This window comes from Brassica napus, chromosome A6 (assembly GCF_020379485.1).
Source record: "Brassica napus cultivar Da-Ae chromosome A6, Da-Ae, whole genome shotgun sequence".
Lineage (NCBI taxonomy): Eukaryota > Viridiplantae > Streptophyta > Magnoliopsida > Brassicales > Brassicaceae > Brassica > Brassica napus.
Genome location: NC_063439.1, coordinates 25,055,461 through 25,070,433, shown reverse-complemented (window position 1 = coordinate 25,070,433; position 14,973 = coordinate 25,055,461). Strand labels below are relative to the sequence as shown.

Below are 14,973 nucleotides of genomic sequence, written 5' to 3'. Positions count from 1 at the left end.
TCAAAAGTATATCTTGTGAGCTGTGCGTTAACGAGATTTCGGTTTAGTTCAAAAAGGGAAATCAGAATATCAGATTGAGAGGAATAACATCAGTGTTTGTATTAAACCAATAGACTTGTTCAAGTTTAATTATATCACGGTTTCGGTTCGGTTATTGTAAATTGGCTGGTTCGATTAAGGAAGGGAAAAATGTAGACCGAGAAATAGAAACCAGTAACTACTACATTAAACCAAGAGGCCAAAAAAGTGCTTTTCAACAAGTTACTAAACGATCGTTACAGTGCTTAAGTAGGCTTTCTTGGCGTTACAAAAGGCATGGAGACGGTCTTCGTTAACCGTACCAAAACCAGAAAGCTCAACGCCATAAGCCGCAAGCTTACGAGCGTCCCTTGGTATTGGCGACTGCCATAAACCGTCCCACCAACCGGGAGGTGCTAGAGGCGTGAAGGCGCATTGGTTTGGCTGTTTTGGACAGCTCAACGGACCAGCGTATCGATTCCAGACATGTCCCCAGCCCACCTGGTTCTTCAAACCATCTGCTAACAGATTACTCTGGAAACTACTCAAGAACGCAAAGCTCGAGTTGCTCGAACCGTCCTCTGCTAAATATTAACCAAGTCAGTAACGGTCATAAACAGAGATATGAAAAGACAAAAACTAAGTAAAGGTCTTAACCGAGACTGTTTGCGGCGGCTAGTGCAGCAACTAACTGAGCATAAGTAGTCCCGACTCGTTTGTGAGCACCTGAGATCACAGCACGTTTCGCACGGCACGCGAGGAAGAAGTCTACAAACGCAACCCATCTCGGTGCAGGACCCCAATCTTTTATTCTGAAGTCTAACATTGGTAACCCACGACCACGTTGAGCTATATCCCCTCGGAAAAGCTTATAGTCAAAATGCAGAACCTGCAAAAACACATTGCAACTGAGTTAGTCCACCTCCAATGTACCTGAAGCATGTTGTTGGAAAGATCATTGTTACCTCAGCGATTGAGCTGATATTTAGTTCGAGATTTTTCACTACAGATGGCGTGTCAGAGACTATAACCACTCTCGGTTTCGTTACGCCAAGCCTGTTGACTGCTTTCCCTAGGCAGTTCACTGCTGCACGCAGAGGTCTAACAGATCTGGAAGAAGGAGGATTTATCAGCCAGCTGAAAAAAAGAAAAGACAGAGATGTGTGTTATATAACATACTTGCTCATCAGCATTCGCATGTGTAATGAGATATCAGGATCTCCAGTCTCTCGTAGAACCCAGTCCACAGCATCTTTCACATCTTTAGTGGGAGATATGAGACTCATCATCAGCTCTCCAAACACATTCGCTCCGGGTGCTGAGTTTCCCTGCTCGCCAAACAGCTCAACTGCAGCAGCTCTCATCTCTGGATGCACGTTCTTGAGGAAAAACTGAGACGCCACAGCGTCTGTTGTGCCTTGAAACCTGAAAGAAAAGTAGAAAACCAAATGGTCAGCTCAGTAATGACTATATAACTTCTTCACAAAAGTGTTGTATCTTTTTTTTTTTGCCCTCACTAACCATATAATAGCTTCCTCCCACTTCTTCCAATTGCTACATAACACATTACTCTTGGCCGGCTTCTCAAAATCATCCAACCTCATTACAAGCCGCCTTCCGTACTTCTTCACGCAGCCTTTTTGTCGCCACAGGTGCTTCACTTCAGTCAGTGTAAATGTATCATTGGAGTAAGCAATGTAATCACCGAATGGATATTTTCCCCTGAGAATACACACACACAGAGAAAGGTATAAACATACAGATACACAAACTAAAAAAACAAAACTACAGTTCAGAGAGACTTGCAAAAACAGTTCTCAAAAAAGCAGAGAAAAAGGATTGAGAAAGAACCAGTATATGCCTGGTCTGGCCAATGATCAATGATCTGTTCAACATTATGCTCAACGCTCCCGACGTCAATATCTTGTACATCTCATTCCCGAACCCCGCCTCTGCCGTCTTCCCAAGAACATATCCACGTCGACAAAACGCCTCCGGAGCTAGCTCACGAACTGCTGCAGCCCCTGAACCATCCAAGAATCACACATTTCAAGATCTTGCTATCACTATGGATGAAACTAGAACTTAGAACGAACACATAAATAAATCAAAGATTCGAATATATATATTATAAAGAATCAAAGATTCTCACCGTTGAGGTGAAAATGGCGACGGATAACATCTCGAACTCTGAGGCTCTGATCCACGAAACCACCGTCGAACTCGCTTCCCATCTCCTCCACCGTCGCGCAGAGCCTCCCTCCGTCGACCTTGGCTTCCACCACGGAGGAAGAATTGATCCACCTCGCGTTATCCTCGTCCGAAACGGCGTCGTCGTCGTCGTCATCGATGAAGGAAGAGTTAGGATCATCCACGGAGCGTAGCGTCAACAGAAGCAAACCGAAACCGATGAAGAAAACAACAGATGTGAAGAGAATCGTCCTCCCGAACAATCGCTTCCGTCTGATTCCACCGCGCTTCATCTCTTCTTCTTACACATCGTTTAACTCGAAGCCACACTGTTGTGGTCTCATTAATAACAGAGAGAGAGAGACGCTTTTCGATGCGATCGACACGTCACTACTTGTCGGTGGCAGTTAACTCTACTCTCTACGGCGTCGTATTAAATAATGGGCCTAGGCCCAATAGTGCGACTTAAGCCCCATAAGGGAATAATGAAAGCCATCTTCCACATCAACCCACAGCGACGAAGATTGTTGTTGTTGTTGTTTGTTAGTTTCCAAGTTTCCTCTTCAACTGCTTAACTCTCGGAGCAAGTCATCAGATAGAACGGCGCGCCGTTTACTTTCGAGCCTCATCGCAACAATAGTCTCCTGCTCCTCTGTAATTTCCTCTTATACTCTTTACTTTCGCGCTCGTATTTGCTTTCTGCTGAGATTGGTCTCCGGTTAAAGGTCTCGGACATTAGGGTTTAGACTGGTTTTGATGTTTAAACTCACTTTCTAGTTCTGTCTGCTCGTACTTGAGAATCGGCTTTTGAGATTCTCTCTATTGTTTAAAGCATGTTCTTTTCTTCTAATAGTATTCAAAATTCTAAGTTTGGTTATGCTTAAAGCTTGTTTCTTTTGTGTGTTTCTCTGTAGATTCGTGAAAAGCGTACTGGTTGTTGGAGCTGGTGGAACAATGGGTAGTTCATTTAATGCTCAGATATTAGTTGAGAAACTTTCTAAACTCAACAATTCTCAAGCTAGCATTGAGAGTATCCTTTCATAAATTGGAAACTGTTATATTACTATGTATCGGGTTCTAGTTTGCATACTGATCTTGTTTTGTGGTAAAGCTCTGTACTTTTATTGGTTAAATAGTGTTCTGGTTTATCTACTAGTCTTGGTTGTGGTAAAGCTCTGTACTTTAATTGGTTTACTGTAGTTAAATGGGTAGTTGGAAGATAATTACTCGAGTATTACCATTTTTATATGCTTTGGTTTTTGCGTCTGATTTGATATTGTGGAGTGTAACTCTTTGACGATGCTACCTCACATGTATTGTGGTTTCTTTTCCGCATTTGCATTGTATACCTATCATGGTGTGTCACTTCCTTGACAGTAGTATCCAGCTTTGTCACATTGGTGTATCTTTCACATGAACAAGGCGAAACATGTTGTAGAAACATGGGGCAGGCAGTTTCACTGTTCCCCGCGTGAGCAACGATTGGCGTATTTGTACCTAGCGAACGATATCTTGCAGAACAGTAGGAGGAAAGGTTCAGAGTTTGTAGGTGAGTTCTGGAAAGTACTCCCCGACGCTCTTCGTGATGTGATTGAAAATGGTGATGACTTTGCAAGAAAAGCTGCACGTCGATTGGTACGTCAGAGTTTAACTACTGTCTACCACTTTCTCTGATTATTGAAATTATATTGGAGGAGTTTGACATAAGAGCTGCAATGCTAATTGAGTAATTGGCATTATTTTCTATTCAAGGTTAATATATGGGAAGAAAGGAAGGTTTTTGGATCTCATGGACAAATTCTCAAAGAAGAGATTCTGGGAAAGCAGCCTGAAAATGGAGCCAGGAACGGAGCGCTCGTGCCACTTAAACTTGTAAGTCAATAAGTTTTTTTACAACCGTTTGCGTACCTCTTGAGTTCATTTGTCAATAAGGTCCACTGTCTTGTGCTTTGGAGTTCTTTCAAGTTAGCAGCATGATAAGCTTTGCTATTTATTTGCTGTCTGTTCAACAGAAACAGGCAAGTGGAACATCGTTGGAGAGAGTAGTGTCTGCTGTTGAAGCTCTTCATGGCGTTCAGATTGATGAGGATGTCATTGTTGGGAAATGTACTAATGCTGCTGGTTACCTTGAGAGAGCAACGCAGGAGGTCGAGAAAGATCTTAGTTCAGGTATCACCGTCCATTGCTGCAGATGTGTCGATATGCTTTATTTATCAAGTGACAAGCTACATACATCGCCTGTTCTAAGAACTCAACTCGTTTAATCTGTTTTTTTAATCACAAACCCTTTGTAGTAACCGGAATGTTAAATGGTTTCCAAATAGCTTTTCCAAAATTATTGGTTTGGTTTTGTATGATGACTCTTACTTTTCAATAAGCCTGATCATTAATTTTTGAGGGAATTTACTCCCACCATTTAGGAAGAGAATCTACAAATTTATTAGAATCCATGATATATTTTGCAAGTCTTCCACATTTTGGTTAATGTTGGATCCTTAATAAATTTTATTACAGTTCTTATTTCTATGACTTTTTGGATAGAGAAAAGCCAATTCTTGTTCACACATTCATCAACCATGAGTTCTTTTCATTATCTTACTTGTTGAGTGTTGCTTTAAACAGGACACACCCCTGGCCCCGCGGTGGTAAAAGAGGTGCAGGGACAACATGCCATACTGAGAGACTGCATCGAACAGCTAGGGGCAGTGGAGACATCCAGAATAAGTCTGATCTCTCATTTAAGAGAAGCTTTACAAGAACAGGTTTCTCATTTATACAACTGCTAACAAAAATATCATCATTGATTGCACCTTGCCAAAGACCTCACCTTATTATTTTTTTATCCAGGAACTCAAGCTGGAGCAAGTCCGTAACCACCTTCAGGTTTGAATTCGTACTAACAAACGTGATTTTGCCTTGTCTTTGCGCTATTTAGTTAAATTTATATTCATTGCGCTACAATTTCAGATTGCTCGATTTCAATCAGACCGAACTGGTGATCTCTGCAAACAGCTTCTAGACCATGGTATTAGTTCACAGCCTCCTGCTACAGAAGGAGAAGCCAGCAAAGTCTCACCGGCTACATCAGCACCACAAAGCTTCACACACATCGATGTACAACAATCAGCTCCGGTTATGTTTGCTTCGAACCCACCCAATCAATCAGTGGTAGACCCAAGAAAAACTGCAGCGGCCGCAGTGGTAGCTAGGCTAACCGCATCAACCTCCTCAGCCGAGATGCTCTCCCACGTTCTCTCTTCCTTAGCCTCCGAAGGCATCATCGGAAACAACCCACCTGCTGTAACGGGAACTCCATCGTCCGAGGAGTACCCGCCAGAGAAAAGGCCCAAGCTTCCAAACCATGACCAGTCCTATCTCCAGCAGCTGCAACAACAGAACGCTGCAACAACATCCACAGCAACCACCACCACCCCTCTACTGCTTCCGCCGCCACCACCACCATACCAGCTTCAACCTCAGTACTTGCAGCCGTTACAGCCTCCTGGTCCTGTAAACCAGACACCGTTCAACTACACCATAGCGACCACTTCTGGACCCACTCAACAACAAGGTCAATGGGTTCATGGGCTCACCCCACTTCCAACAACCTCTGCACCATCAGATAATTCATACCAGAAGTTTCAGGGACAAGATGGTTTCTATGGCATCAACCCATCCGTCTCCATGACACCTGTCACTCGGCAGTAGAAGAATCTGTTCTGTAGGGTTTATAGCGCACTTTTTGTTGTTGTTACAGTATAGTTTTAATAGGATTTGTGTTCTTGGAATGTGCTTTGTGTATGCTTTCTTCTAACACTGAGTACCTCTTAACTATATGCTTCTGCACATACCGTTATTTTTTCTGTAAACTTTTAAGCCTTTAGATTCAATAGACTTTCAAACTTGGAAGATTCTTAACATGGCGGTCATTTCAAAAAGTTAAAAGCCAGATTGGACCAAAGAGTTTACTCTTCTTTCAAGTCTGGTCAAAAAGCCGACAAGATTTTTCTTTTTGACTAATAAAAAAAAGCTTACTTTTCCACAAAGTTGTTGTCTTTATCTTCTTCAACTTGTCAGGGATTCCCTGTAACGCGGCAATCCTGAAGAAGAAATATCACAAAAGCAGAGAGAGCAATACGACCAAAGACTTTGAAGGTTCTGTCATAACCGTTTTAAGGGTTTGTTTCCTACCCAGAAGACTCTGCTGCTTGTTGGATCTCCCTCTCTCTCTCCCTAAGGTTTAGTGTCCCATTCTACTTTTATCTTTGTCTTTATAGGTGTCTAATTAACCGTACAAATATTCCCAATTTCTACTTACATTTGATTTGAATGTTTAGTTTCGAGTTACATTTCTGTGTTGTGAGTTTTAAGTTAAAAATTTTGATTTTTTTTTTCTTAGAAAATATTTCTTCTTGTTGATGGATTTTTGATATATATACATCCTTGCAGTTTGATTAACGATCTTCTTCTATTGTCCAAGTTCTTGATTTCGACATCCTTTGAAATTGACAATCTCTCTTTGTTCATATTATTACAGGGAAGGTTGTGGTCTCATTTGGGTTGGATTGTTTCTTCTGAAATCACCTGAGAGTTTTCTGTGTGTTTGTTGGGAGGAAAGAGAAATCAAATGCCGGAGGAAGATTTGGTAGAGCTTAAATTCCGGTTATATGACGGTTCTGATGTCGGTCCGTTTCAGTACTCTCCAACCGCCACTGTAGCAATGCTCAAGGAGAGACTCGTCTCTGAATGGCCTAAAGGTGAGCTTAGAGGTCTTTAGTACCAAGTTCTCTTGATAGCTTTAGATTTGGTGTCAGAGTTAAGTTTTCTAGGCTGCTTCATCCATTTCTTGAACAGTTTCTTCAGTTGTGGCTTGACAGACAAAGATCAGACAAAAGTGTAGGCTAGTAGTAATAGATCTGACTTTACTTACTAATCACTTGTCCTTACACCAAACCTCTCTTTAGAGACTCTAGGATGAACTCAGTTTCGTATCTCAAACATTTTATTTACTACTGGTAGTTGTTGACTAGTAATCTAATTTTGGGGTTTTTTTTAATGTGTTGTTTTCTAGACAAGAAGATTGTTCCAAAAGCAGCTAGTGACATCAAGCTGATAAATGCTGGTAAGATTTTGGAGAATGGTAAAACTGTTGCTCAGTGTAAAGCTCCATTTGATGATCTCCCTAAATCCGTCATTACAATGCACGTTGTCGTTCAACTGTCTCCAACAAAAGCAAGACCAGGTTTTGTTCTCTTGATTTCTTGTCTCTGTACACCTTGTTTGTGTAATGAATGCTTAGGACTTCTTGAAAGATAAACAGTGCAAAACTCCTAATATCATTGGGTTTCTTTGGTCCATTGCAGAGAAGAAAATTGAAGAGGAAGAAGCTCCACAAAGAGGGGGGAGACTAAATACTAAAAAGCTACTTTCTATAAGGCTTCGGTGAGAAAGGACTCTCCCAGGCACATTCTCCAAGACGGGTAATGCAACTTGTCTAACGTCCGAAAGTCTTGATTGTGACTACTCAAGAAGTTACCAAATTTGGAAGAATCCACCGGTCCGTTGCATCGCCTTTCTAAGGAAACCCTATTTTCTTACTGGAAGTGGCATCCTCCAAGAAGATCTTCTCAAATTTCAACTTCAAGACTTCACAACTTTGTAGATCTACCTCCACTGCTACGTAGTAATCTGCTCTTAAATCTCTTTCAAGCTAACAGCAAGAGGCTGCCTACCTCCATAGAACTTCTGGAACCAGAAACAAGAGTCATTGAAAGGTGTAGAGATACGATGGCAAGTAGATTTACCAAGGAAGAAAAAGGAAAACATCAACTCTCGGGAGACATAGAACCCACCATCAAGAGAATCAAAGCTCGCTACGTGGATAACTCGATTCTCATCAAGGAGAACAGGCTCACACTCATCGGTAGAGTCACCAACCCCCAGGAACAAAAGCTTTGGGCTCTCCTCCCAGCACTGCCTCGCAAATGGCACCTACAAGGGAAGGTGACCGGCTCAGATCTCGGGAATGGTTGCTTCCAGTTCAGATTTGAAAAGGAAGAAGAACTACAAAGAGTACTAGACAACAGACCTTATCATTTTGCATACTGGATGATTATCCTCCAACGGTGGGAACCTGTCATATCTGCTACCTTCCCGTCACAAATTCCTTTTTGGATTCGTATAAAAGGGCTACCGCTCCACTACTGGCATGAAGACATGATTTGTGACATTGGGAAGGAGTTGGGAACGTTGCTGAATCACGAACTCACCAAGACATCTGCAAGAATCAAAGTCTTAATTGACGGGCTCAAACCCCTAGAGAAGAGATCCATCATAGAGTTTGATTCTGGAGAAGAGAGTCTAATTTACCTGGAGTATGAAAGGTTGGAGAATCACTGCTCCTGCTGCCAGTCTCTCTCGCATCTGAAAGATGATTGTCCTAAACGCATGGAAAGAAACAAATCTCTAAAACTTCAGGCGGAAGAAGATCTCTACAGCCTGGGTAGAAACTTCAATCACAACAGCAGTAAAAAAGACACACAGACCACAGGAAAGGAACTGACAAATCTTTCTGAAAGCCAAGAGAGAGACCCCCACAAGAAGGATGGGACCACGAAGTCTTTCAACGAAAGAGTCGACAGACATGGCAACAGCTTCGGAGAGAGAGTTGCAACCAAACAAACTAGAGTGCCCCCACCAGTCAGAGCTCTGATTACTAAGGCAGACAGAACACAGAACTGGAGAAGCAGATCTAGCAATCTGGTGGTGGAGGTCCAAGAACACAACTCTCCTCCGTACACAGTGAGAAGAGAGGAGGTTGAAGGACGACAACTTAAGCGAGCTCTTTTTCCTCAGAAAGGTCTTAAGGAATGGAGAGCTAAGCCAGTAGCAACGACATTCTCATCTGAAAGGAATGAAGAGATACACATGACAACTACTCATCCTCTAAGAGGTCAGAACCTACAAGGTCAAACTTCTACGCCTAAGTCAAAGACCAACCAGACAGAGGAAGAAATTCAAAGAGACCTTGATGAGGCCACGTTACTCTACCTTAGCTGCCCTGACCCAACAGAAGCGGCGGCTAGAAGACAACGTGTGATGAGCAGTGATGCTAAGGGCCAGAGAGCAGAAACATTGGCTGTTATGATGAGATCATCTTCACAGTACCTAGAACAAAGACCTACGGGAACTCAGGAGAATAGAACAGGGTATACAAAGACAAAGGAGAGTATAATGGAAGACCTCCAAGATGTAACAAAGCAGTACCTTTGTTGCACAGACCCTACGGAAGCTGCAGCCAGGAAACAGAGAGTTCTAACGGGCGACGCCTCGGGCTCAATGGAAGAGACAGCAGATTCTATTTTGGCAGCCACAACAAATATCAGACGCCCGCTGTCTCCATGGGAACGAGGAATAAGATCTGTAAGCCCCCAAGCGAAGGATAACCCCCTGAACGCTTATTTCGGCCCGGATCAGTCGCTCTTTTTTAGCCCAACAGAAGGAGAAGATAAGCACGACGATAATGAGCTTGACATCTACGACAGTGAAGTCACCCCACCACAAGTGACAGTACCTGTGCGCAAAAACAATGAAAGATCAGCAAAGATGAAGTCAATTATCATCAACGCTAATGTGGGAAGGGAGGAATCAACTATCATCAGCACTAATGTGGGAAGGGAGGAGGTTCCTCCATCAGTTCCAGAGCACCAAGAGCAAATGACTCCAGCTGAGCAAGAGGAAACTCTGCGAGAATTTCAAAACAAAGTGAGAAAAACCCGAAACCCTGCAAAAACAAAAAAGTCGAGAAACAGTCCCATACTTAGAGGAACTAGTTCCAAGAAAAGGAAGTTATCACAAGTGCAGAACTCACCTAAGGGAGGAAGAGGTGCAGGTGAAGGTACATCCAGAGTAAATCAGAAGAGGAAAATGACAAACGACCCAAAAGCTCGCTCCCAAGGAACTGGTAATCCACCAATCCAACTCATACCGGCAATGACCCGAAAGAAAGCGGATTTTCGGGTCACTCCACCCCGGGCTCCTTAGTCGTACTTAGCTGGAACTGTTGCGGGCTGGGGAACCCTGCAACAGCCCAGCGGTTGAGGGAGATACAGAAGAGGAACTCTCCCGATATTTACTTCCTCATGGAAACCAAGAACAACCTGGAAATAGTCAAGAAGAAACTGCAAGGCCTTCCACTAGATAATTATCATGAAGTTCCCCCTAACAGCCCAGGGAGTGGAGGTCTGTTTCTCATCTGGAAGAGCGACATCCAACTTACGGTTAGAGCGAGCAATAAAAACTTTATTGACACGCTAATAACAGAAAAAGGGAATACCTTCCAAGTTACCTTTGTGTATGGAGAGCCAGATCACACAAAGAGACTCGCTGTCTGGAATGAATTGTCTTCCTTGCAACCTACGATAGGAGAACCATGGTTTTTAACTGGAGATTTCAATGAGATTACAGACAACAGTGAAAAGAAAGGTGGACCAGAAAGAGCTGAAGGCACCTTCTGCGCCTTTAGAACTTTCTTATCGGTAAATGATCTCTTTGACATCAAGCACTATGGGAATTTTCTCTCATGGAGAGGAAACAGAAGCTCACATTTGGTTCAGTGCCGTCTTGACAGGGCTCTAAGCAACAGCGAATGGCTAAACATATTTCCCTCGTGCCGAAGCCAATATCTAAAATATGAAGCCTCAGATCATCGCCCTCTCCTAACCTTCATGGATACAAGAAGAAAGAAAGGTCTGAAAATCTTCAGATTTGACCGAAGATTAAAAGATAACAATGAAGTGAAACTGCTTATCAAGGAGGTTTGGGAAGCTGATTCTCACTTGAGTGTTGAAGAAAGGCTAATCAGCTGCAGAAAAGCCATTTGTAGATGGAGTAGAGAATTCCAAATGAATAGTAAGAAGACTTTAGACGGTCTGCGCGAAGATCTAGATGAAGCTCTGTCTAATCCATGCCCAGACGAAGACCTGATTCATAAAATAAATATCAGTCTGCTATCAGCATACAAACGAGAAGAAGAGTATTGGCAACAGCGTAGTAGGCAATTATGGTTAACACTAGGTGATTCAAACACAAGTTATTTCCATGCTGCAACAAAGACAAGAAAATCTAGAAACCGTATGACGGTTATAGAAAATGATGATGGAATACCTTCGTTTGAGGAAGACCAAATAGCTGAAGTGATTTGCAAATACTACGAGAAACTCTTCACCTCCTCTCCAAATGAAGGCCTGCAGAGGGTAGACGAAGCCCTCCAACCCTGTGTCACTCACCAGATAAATGCGGAACTGATAAAAGAACCAACACCAGATGAGATAAAAGAAGCTACCTTTGCCATCCATCCGGACAAAGCTCCGGGACCGGATGGGTTCTCTGCTAGTTTCTTTCAAGCCAACTGGGAGACGGTAGGACCGGCGGTGACTAGAGAAATAATGTTGTTCTTCTCAACTGGTAAGCTCCGCCCCTCGCAAAATGTTACACATGTTAGATTGATCCCGAAGATAGTGGGAGCAAAGAAGGTGGCGGATTATCGGCCTATAGCCCTATGCAATGTATTCTTCAAGATAATCTCTAAGATGCTGGCGTTAAGGCTAAAACCAGTGCTCCACACGATCATATCAGAGAACCAATCAGCATTTCTACCAGGAAGAGCTATAGCAGACAACATTTTGATTACACATGAAGTATTGCAATTTCTGAAAACGTCTAAGGCGGAAAAAAGATGCACAATGGCAGTAAAAACTGATATGTCTAAAGCCTATGACAGAGTGGAGTGGAGATTCATAGAAAGAGTCCTTCAACGCCTAGGCTTCCATGCAAAATGGGTGCAACTAATAATGCAGTGTGTCTCCACGGTATCATACTCCTACCTAATCAATGAATCAGTTCATGGTGAGGTAACGCCTAAACGAGGAATAAGACAGGGAGATCCACTCTCCCCCTATCTCTTCATCCTCTGTGGCCAAGTTCTGTCAGGTCTATGCCGTAATGCGGAGAAAGATGGTACCTTGCAAGGGATAAGGGTAGCGACAAAGTGTCCAAGAGTGAACCACTTGCTGTTTGCAGACGACACCATGTTCTTCTGCCAAACTTCACCAGCGAACTGTGATAAACTGAAGAGCATCCTATGGATGTATGAGCAAGCTTCGGGACAACAGATTAATACCACCAAATCGTCCATCACTTTCTCTTCAAAAACTCCTGAAGAAACGAAGAAGCTAGTAAAAGAGAAATTAGGAATTGACAAGGAGGGAGGGTCAGGTAAGTATTTGGGCTTACCTGAACACTTTGGTCGCCGGAAAAAAGATCTCTTCACTACGATTGTGGATCGGATCAGGCAATGCGCAGCGAGTTGGTCTACAAGACACCTCTCCAAGGCCGGGAAGTTGACAATGCTGAAAGCAGTTCTGACCGCAATCCCTACGTATACCATGTCCTGCTTTGAGTTACCTGTGAGTTTATGTAAAAGAATCCAGTCAGTACTCACTAGGTTCTGGTGGGACACGGCTGATGGGAAAAGAAAGATGAGTTGGGTGGCTTGGCAAAGACTAACTAAACCTAAAGCTGGAGGAGGCTTAGGACTGAGGGATATACAACTCTTCAACCAAGCCTTATTGGCTAAGCAAGCCTGGAGGATACTAACAAACCCAGACTGTCTCCTTGCGAGAGTGCTCTTAGGTAAATATTGCATTAACAAATCATTTCTGGAGGTGCAATTGCCTACGGTCTGCTCACATGGATGGAGAAGTATACTTCATGGAAGAGAACTACTAAAAGGAAATGTAGGAAAAGCCATAGGGAACGGTCTAACCACTAGAGTTTGGAAAGACTCATGGATCTCGTTAGACACAGACACTAGAGTCTACGGCCCTATTCTAGAAGACGCCATGGACCTTACAGTATCGGATCTCCTAACTTCAGATATGCAATGGAATAAAAACAGAATTGAGAAATTCTTACCTCTTGTAGCAAAGGAAGTTCAGATGCTGCAGCCAGGACACAAAGAAGCCGGAGACATCTATGTATGGCAACCACTCCAATCTGGGGTATATAGCACCAAGTCAGGATATTACACTGCGGCTATGAAAGACCAAAGCCATGTAAGGCCGAGTGAGGGTTCCTTCGACTGGATAAAAGACATTTGGGCAAAGGAAAGCTCACCAAAAATGAAGTTATTCATGTGGTCCATTGCCCAAGAAGCTCTTCCACTGGGAGAACTGCTACAAAAAAGAGGAATCCAATCAGGAGTGGCATGTATCCGTTGTAATGAAGTGGAATCAGCAACACATACCTTCTTCAACTGTCCATTCGCACAAGAAGTCTGGAAACTCATCCCAATGAAAAGAGTAGTTCACATAGCTACGGATATCGACTTCAAAAACGCAGTGGTAGCCTTCAGACAAGCGGTTTGCCTACCCCCAACAGGTATCACAACGACGATTCTCCCGTGGGTATGTTGGGCCCTTTGGTCAGCTCGAAACAGGCGCATATTTGAGAATCACACCCTCACTGCTTTAGAAGTGGCGACAAAAGCTCTTAGACTAGCAAGAGAATGGTTAAATGCCCAGAATCAGAGCGGGGAAGTGAGTGGTTCAGTACCTCAACCCAAGCAGGCGCAGCAGCTTCAGAGGAACAAGGAAACGACGGTGACACTCAGATCAGACGCAGCTTATGACAAGCAATCCCGAAGGGCAGGATTGGCATGGATCTTCAAGAAACCATCCGGTATACATCTCAATCAAGGAGCCATCACGCATGATCTTGTTAGTTCTCCACTTATGGCAGAAGCGCTTGCCCTGAGATCCGGATTACTTTCTGCAGTGAACCTCGAGCTAGACAAGCTCCAGGTATTCTCTGACAACACAACCCTCATCCGAGCAATCAACAACGACACACAGGTAAAGGAAATCTTTGGAATCGTCAAAGATGTTCAACAGATTTCCTCTGTTTTTGTCGAGATAACATTCTCTCACATCTCTCGGTCTCTCAATGTTGAAGCCGATCGACTATCCAAATTTGTTCTTTCATCGTCTTTTGTAATGAACCCCGTAGTGGGCTAACTTGGGCCTGAGGCCTCTTTGAACCTATTTATTTAATGAGCAAGTGTTACAAAAAAAAAAGAAGCTCCACAAAGAAGCCTTTGCTCATGTACCATAATGTGAAAGAAGAATAAGTCCCAAACCTCAAATTTGAAAGAGAAGACTTTAGAAGCGTCTTTGAAGTCCTTTTTCCTCGTGGTTTTTGCTAGAAGACCCTAAAAACATAAGTTACCATTCTCACGCTTCATGTTCTATATTCATCAAAAGTTCAAAGAAAGCTTCATCAATGGCGTTTCTTGAAGTCTTTCTCTCTTGCATTGTGATGAAAACTCTTGTTTGGAGCTACTTAATATAAAGAGTAGATTTTTTTTTTTGTTTCCAAGAATTCTAGCAACATATTTTGTTGGATGGTTCTGTTCATCTCTACACCTTAAGACCTGTTCCTTTTCTCTATCAGTTATCTGCCCAAACCTTGTGCCAACAAATTAATCTGGTCCAGCACTAACCAAAAACCTGTAATGAACCTGTACCAACACTTTTGATATGCAAAGTATATGGTCCATGCACAAGACATAAGTGGCATTACCTTTCTCTCCACTTTCTCCTTTACAGATAGCTAATATTTGGGAATTATATACAAAACTCCAGAAGAAACAAAGAGCATGAGGTTTCAATGAATGTCATCTCACCTAACTTCTCACTGTCTTTTCGC

At 42.9% G+C, this 14,973-nt stretch overlaps 3 protein-coding genes and 2 long non-coding RNA genes across 9 annotated transcripts; 2 read left to right on the top strand and 3 right to left on the bottom strand.

Annotated features, from left to right (window-relative positions):
- Positions 1–204: 204 nt before the first annotated feature.
- On the bottom strand, positions 205–2,549 carry LOC106349304. The gene is made up of 7 exons (XM_013789245.3): positions 2,171–2,549; positions 1,880–2,042; positions 1,540–1,740; positions 1,198–1,443; positions 984–1,128; positions 676–907; positions 205–599 (listed from the first exon to the last, which is right to left on the bottom strand). Exons 1-7 carry the CDS (start codon positions 2,499–2,501, stop codon positions 265–267), a joined length of 1,653 nt encoding a protein of 550 aa, XP_013644699.1. The 5' UTR covers positions 2,502–2,549; the 3' UTR covers positions 205–264.
- A 180-nt stretch (positions 2,550–2,729) lies between these two features.
- On the top strand, positions 2,730–6,121 carry LOC106349302 (regulation of nuclear pre-mRNA domain-containing protein 1A-like). Its single transcript, XM_013789243.3, has 8 exons — positions 2,730–2,862; positions 3,123–3,238; positions 3,596–3,843; positions 3,961–4,080; positions 4,221–4,377; positions 4,831–4,970; positions 5,056–5,091; positions 5,176–6,121. The coding sequence occupies exons 2-8, from the start codon at positions 3,163–3,165 to the stop codon at positions 5,914–5,916; spliced, it is 1,518 nt and encodes a 505-aa protein (XP_013644697.2). The 5' UTR covers positions 2,730–2,862; positions 3,123–3,162; the 3' UTR covers positions 5,917–6,121.
- A 163-nt stretch (positions 6,122–6,284) lies between these two features.
- Positions 6,285–14,717, top strand: LOC106349303 (membrane-anchored ubiquitin-fold protein 4). 2 transcript variants are annotated; one of them, XM_048735397.1, is made up of 5 exons: positions 6,285–6,446; positions 6,746–6,965; positions 7,280–7,450; positions 7,572–7,589; positions 14,341–14,717. In XM_048735397.1, the coding sequence occupies exons 2-5, from the start codon at positions 6,836–6,838 to the stop codon at positions 14,382–14,384; spliced, it is 363 nt and encodes a 120-aa protein (XP_048591354.1). In that variant the 5' UTR covers positions 6,285–6,446; positions 6,746–6,835; the 3' UTR covers positions 14,385–14,717. The 2 variants fall into 2 exon arrangements, with proteins under 2 accessions (XP_048591354.1, XP_013644698.2); XM_013789244.3 differs by lacking the exon at positions 14,341–14,717 and having other exon boundaries at positions 7,572–7,790.
- Positions 7,734–9,686, bottom strand: LOC125575953. 4 transcript variants are annotated; one of them, XR_007314491.1, is made up of 6 exons: positions 9,475–9,686; positions 9,259–9,388; positions 8,578–9,168; positions 8,297–8,485; positions 8,061–8,199; positions 7,734–7,953 (listed from the first exon to the last, which is right to left on the bottom strand). It is a non-coding gene; the product is annotated as an uncharacterized LOC125575953 (long non-coding RNA). The 4 variants fall into 4 exon arrangements; XR_007314493.1 differs by having other exon boundaries at positions 8,578–9,112; XR_007314490.1 differs by having other exon boundaries at positions 9,259–9,375.
- Positions 9,694–10,739, bottom strand: LOC125575954. The gene is made up of 5 exons (XR_007314494.1): positions 10,718–10,739; positions 10,544–10,623; positions 10,079–10,462; positions 9,861–9,951; positions 9,694–9,781 (listed from the first exon to the last, which is right to left on the bottom strand). It is a non-coding gene; the product is annotated as an uncharacterized LOC125575954 (long non-coding RNA).
- Positions 14,718–14,973: the final 256 nt, after the last annotated feature.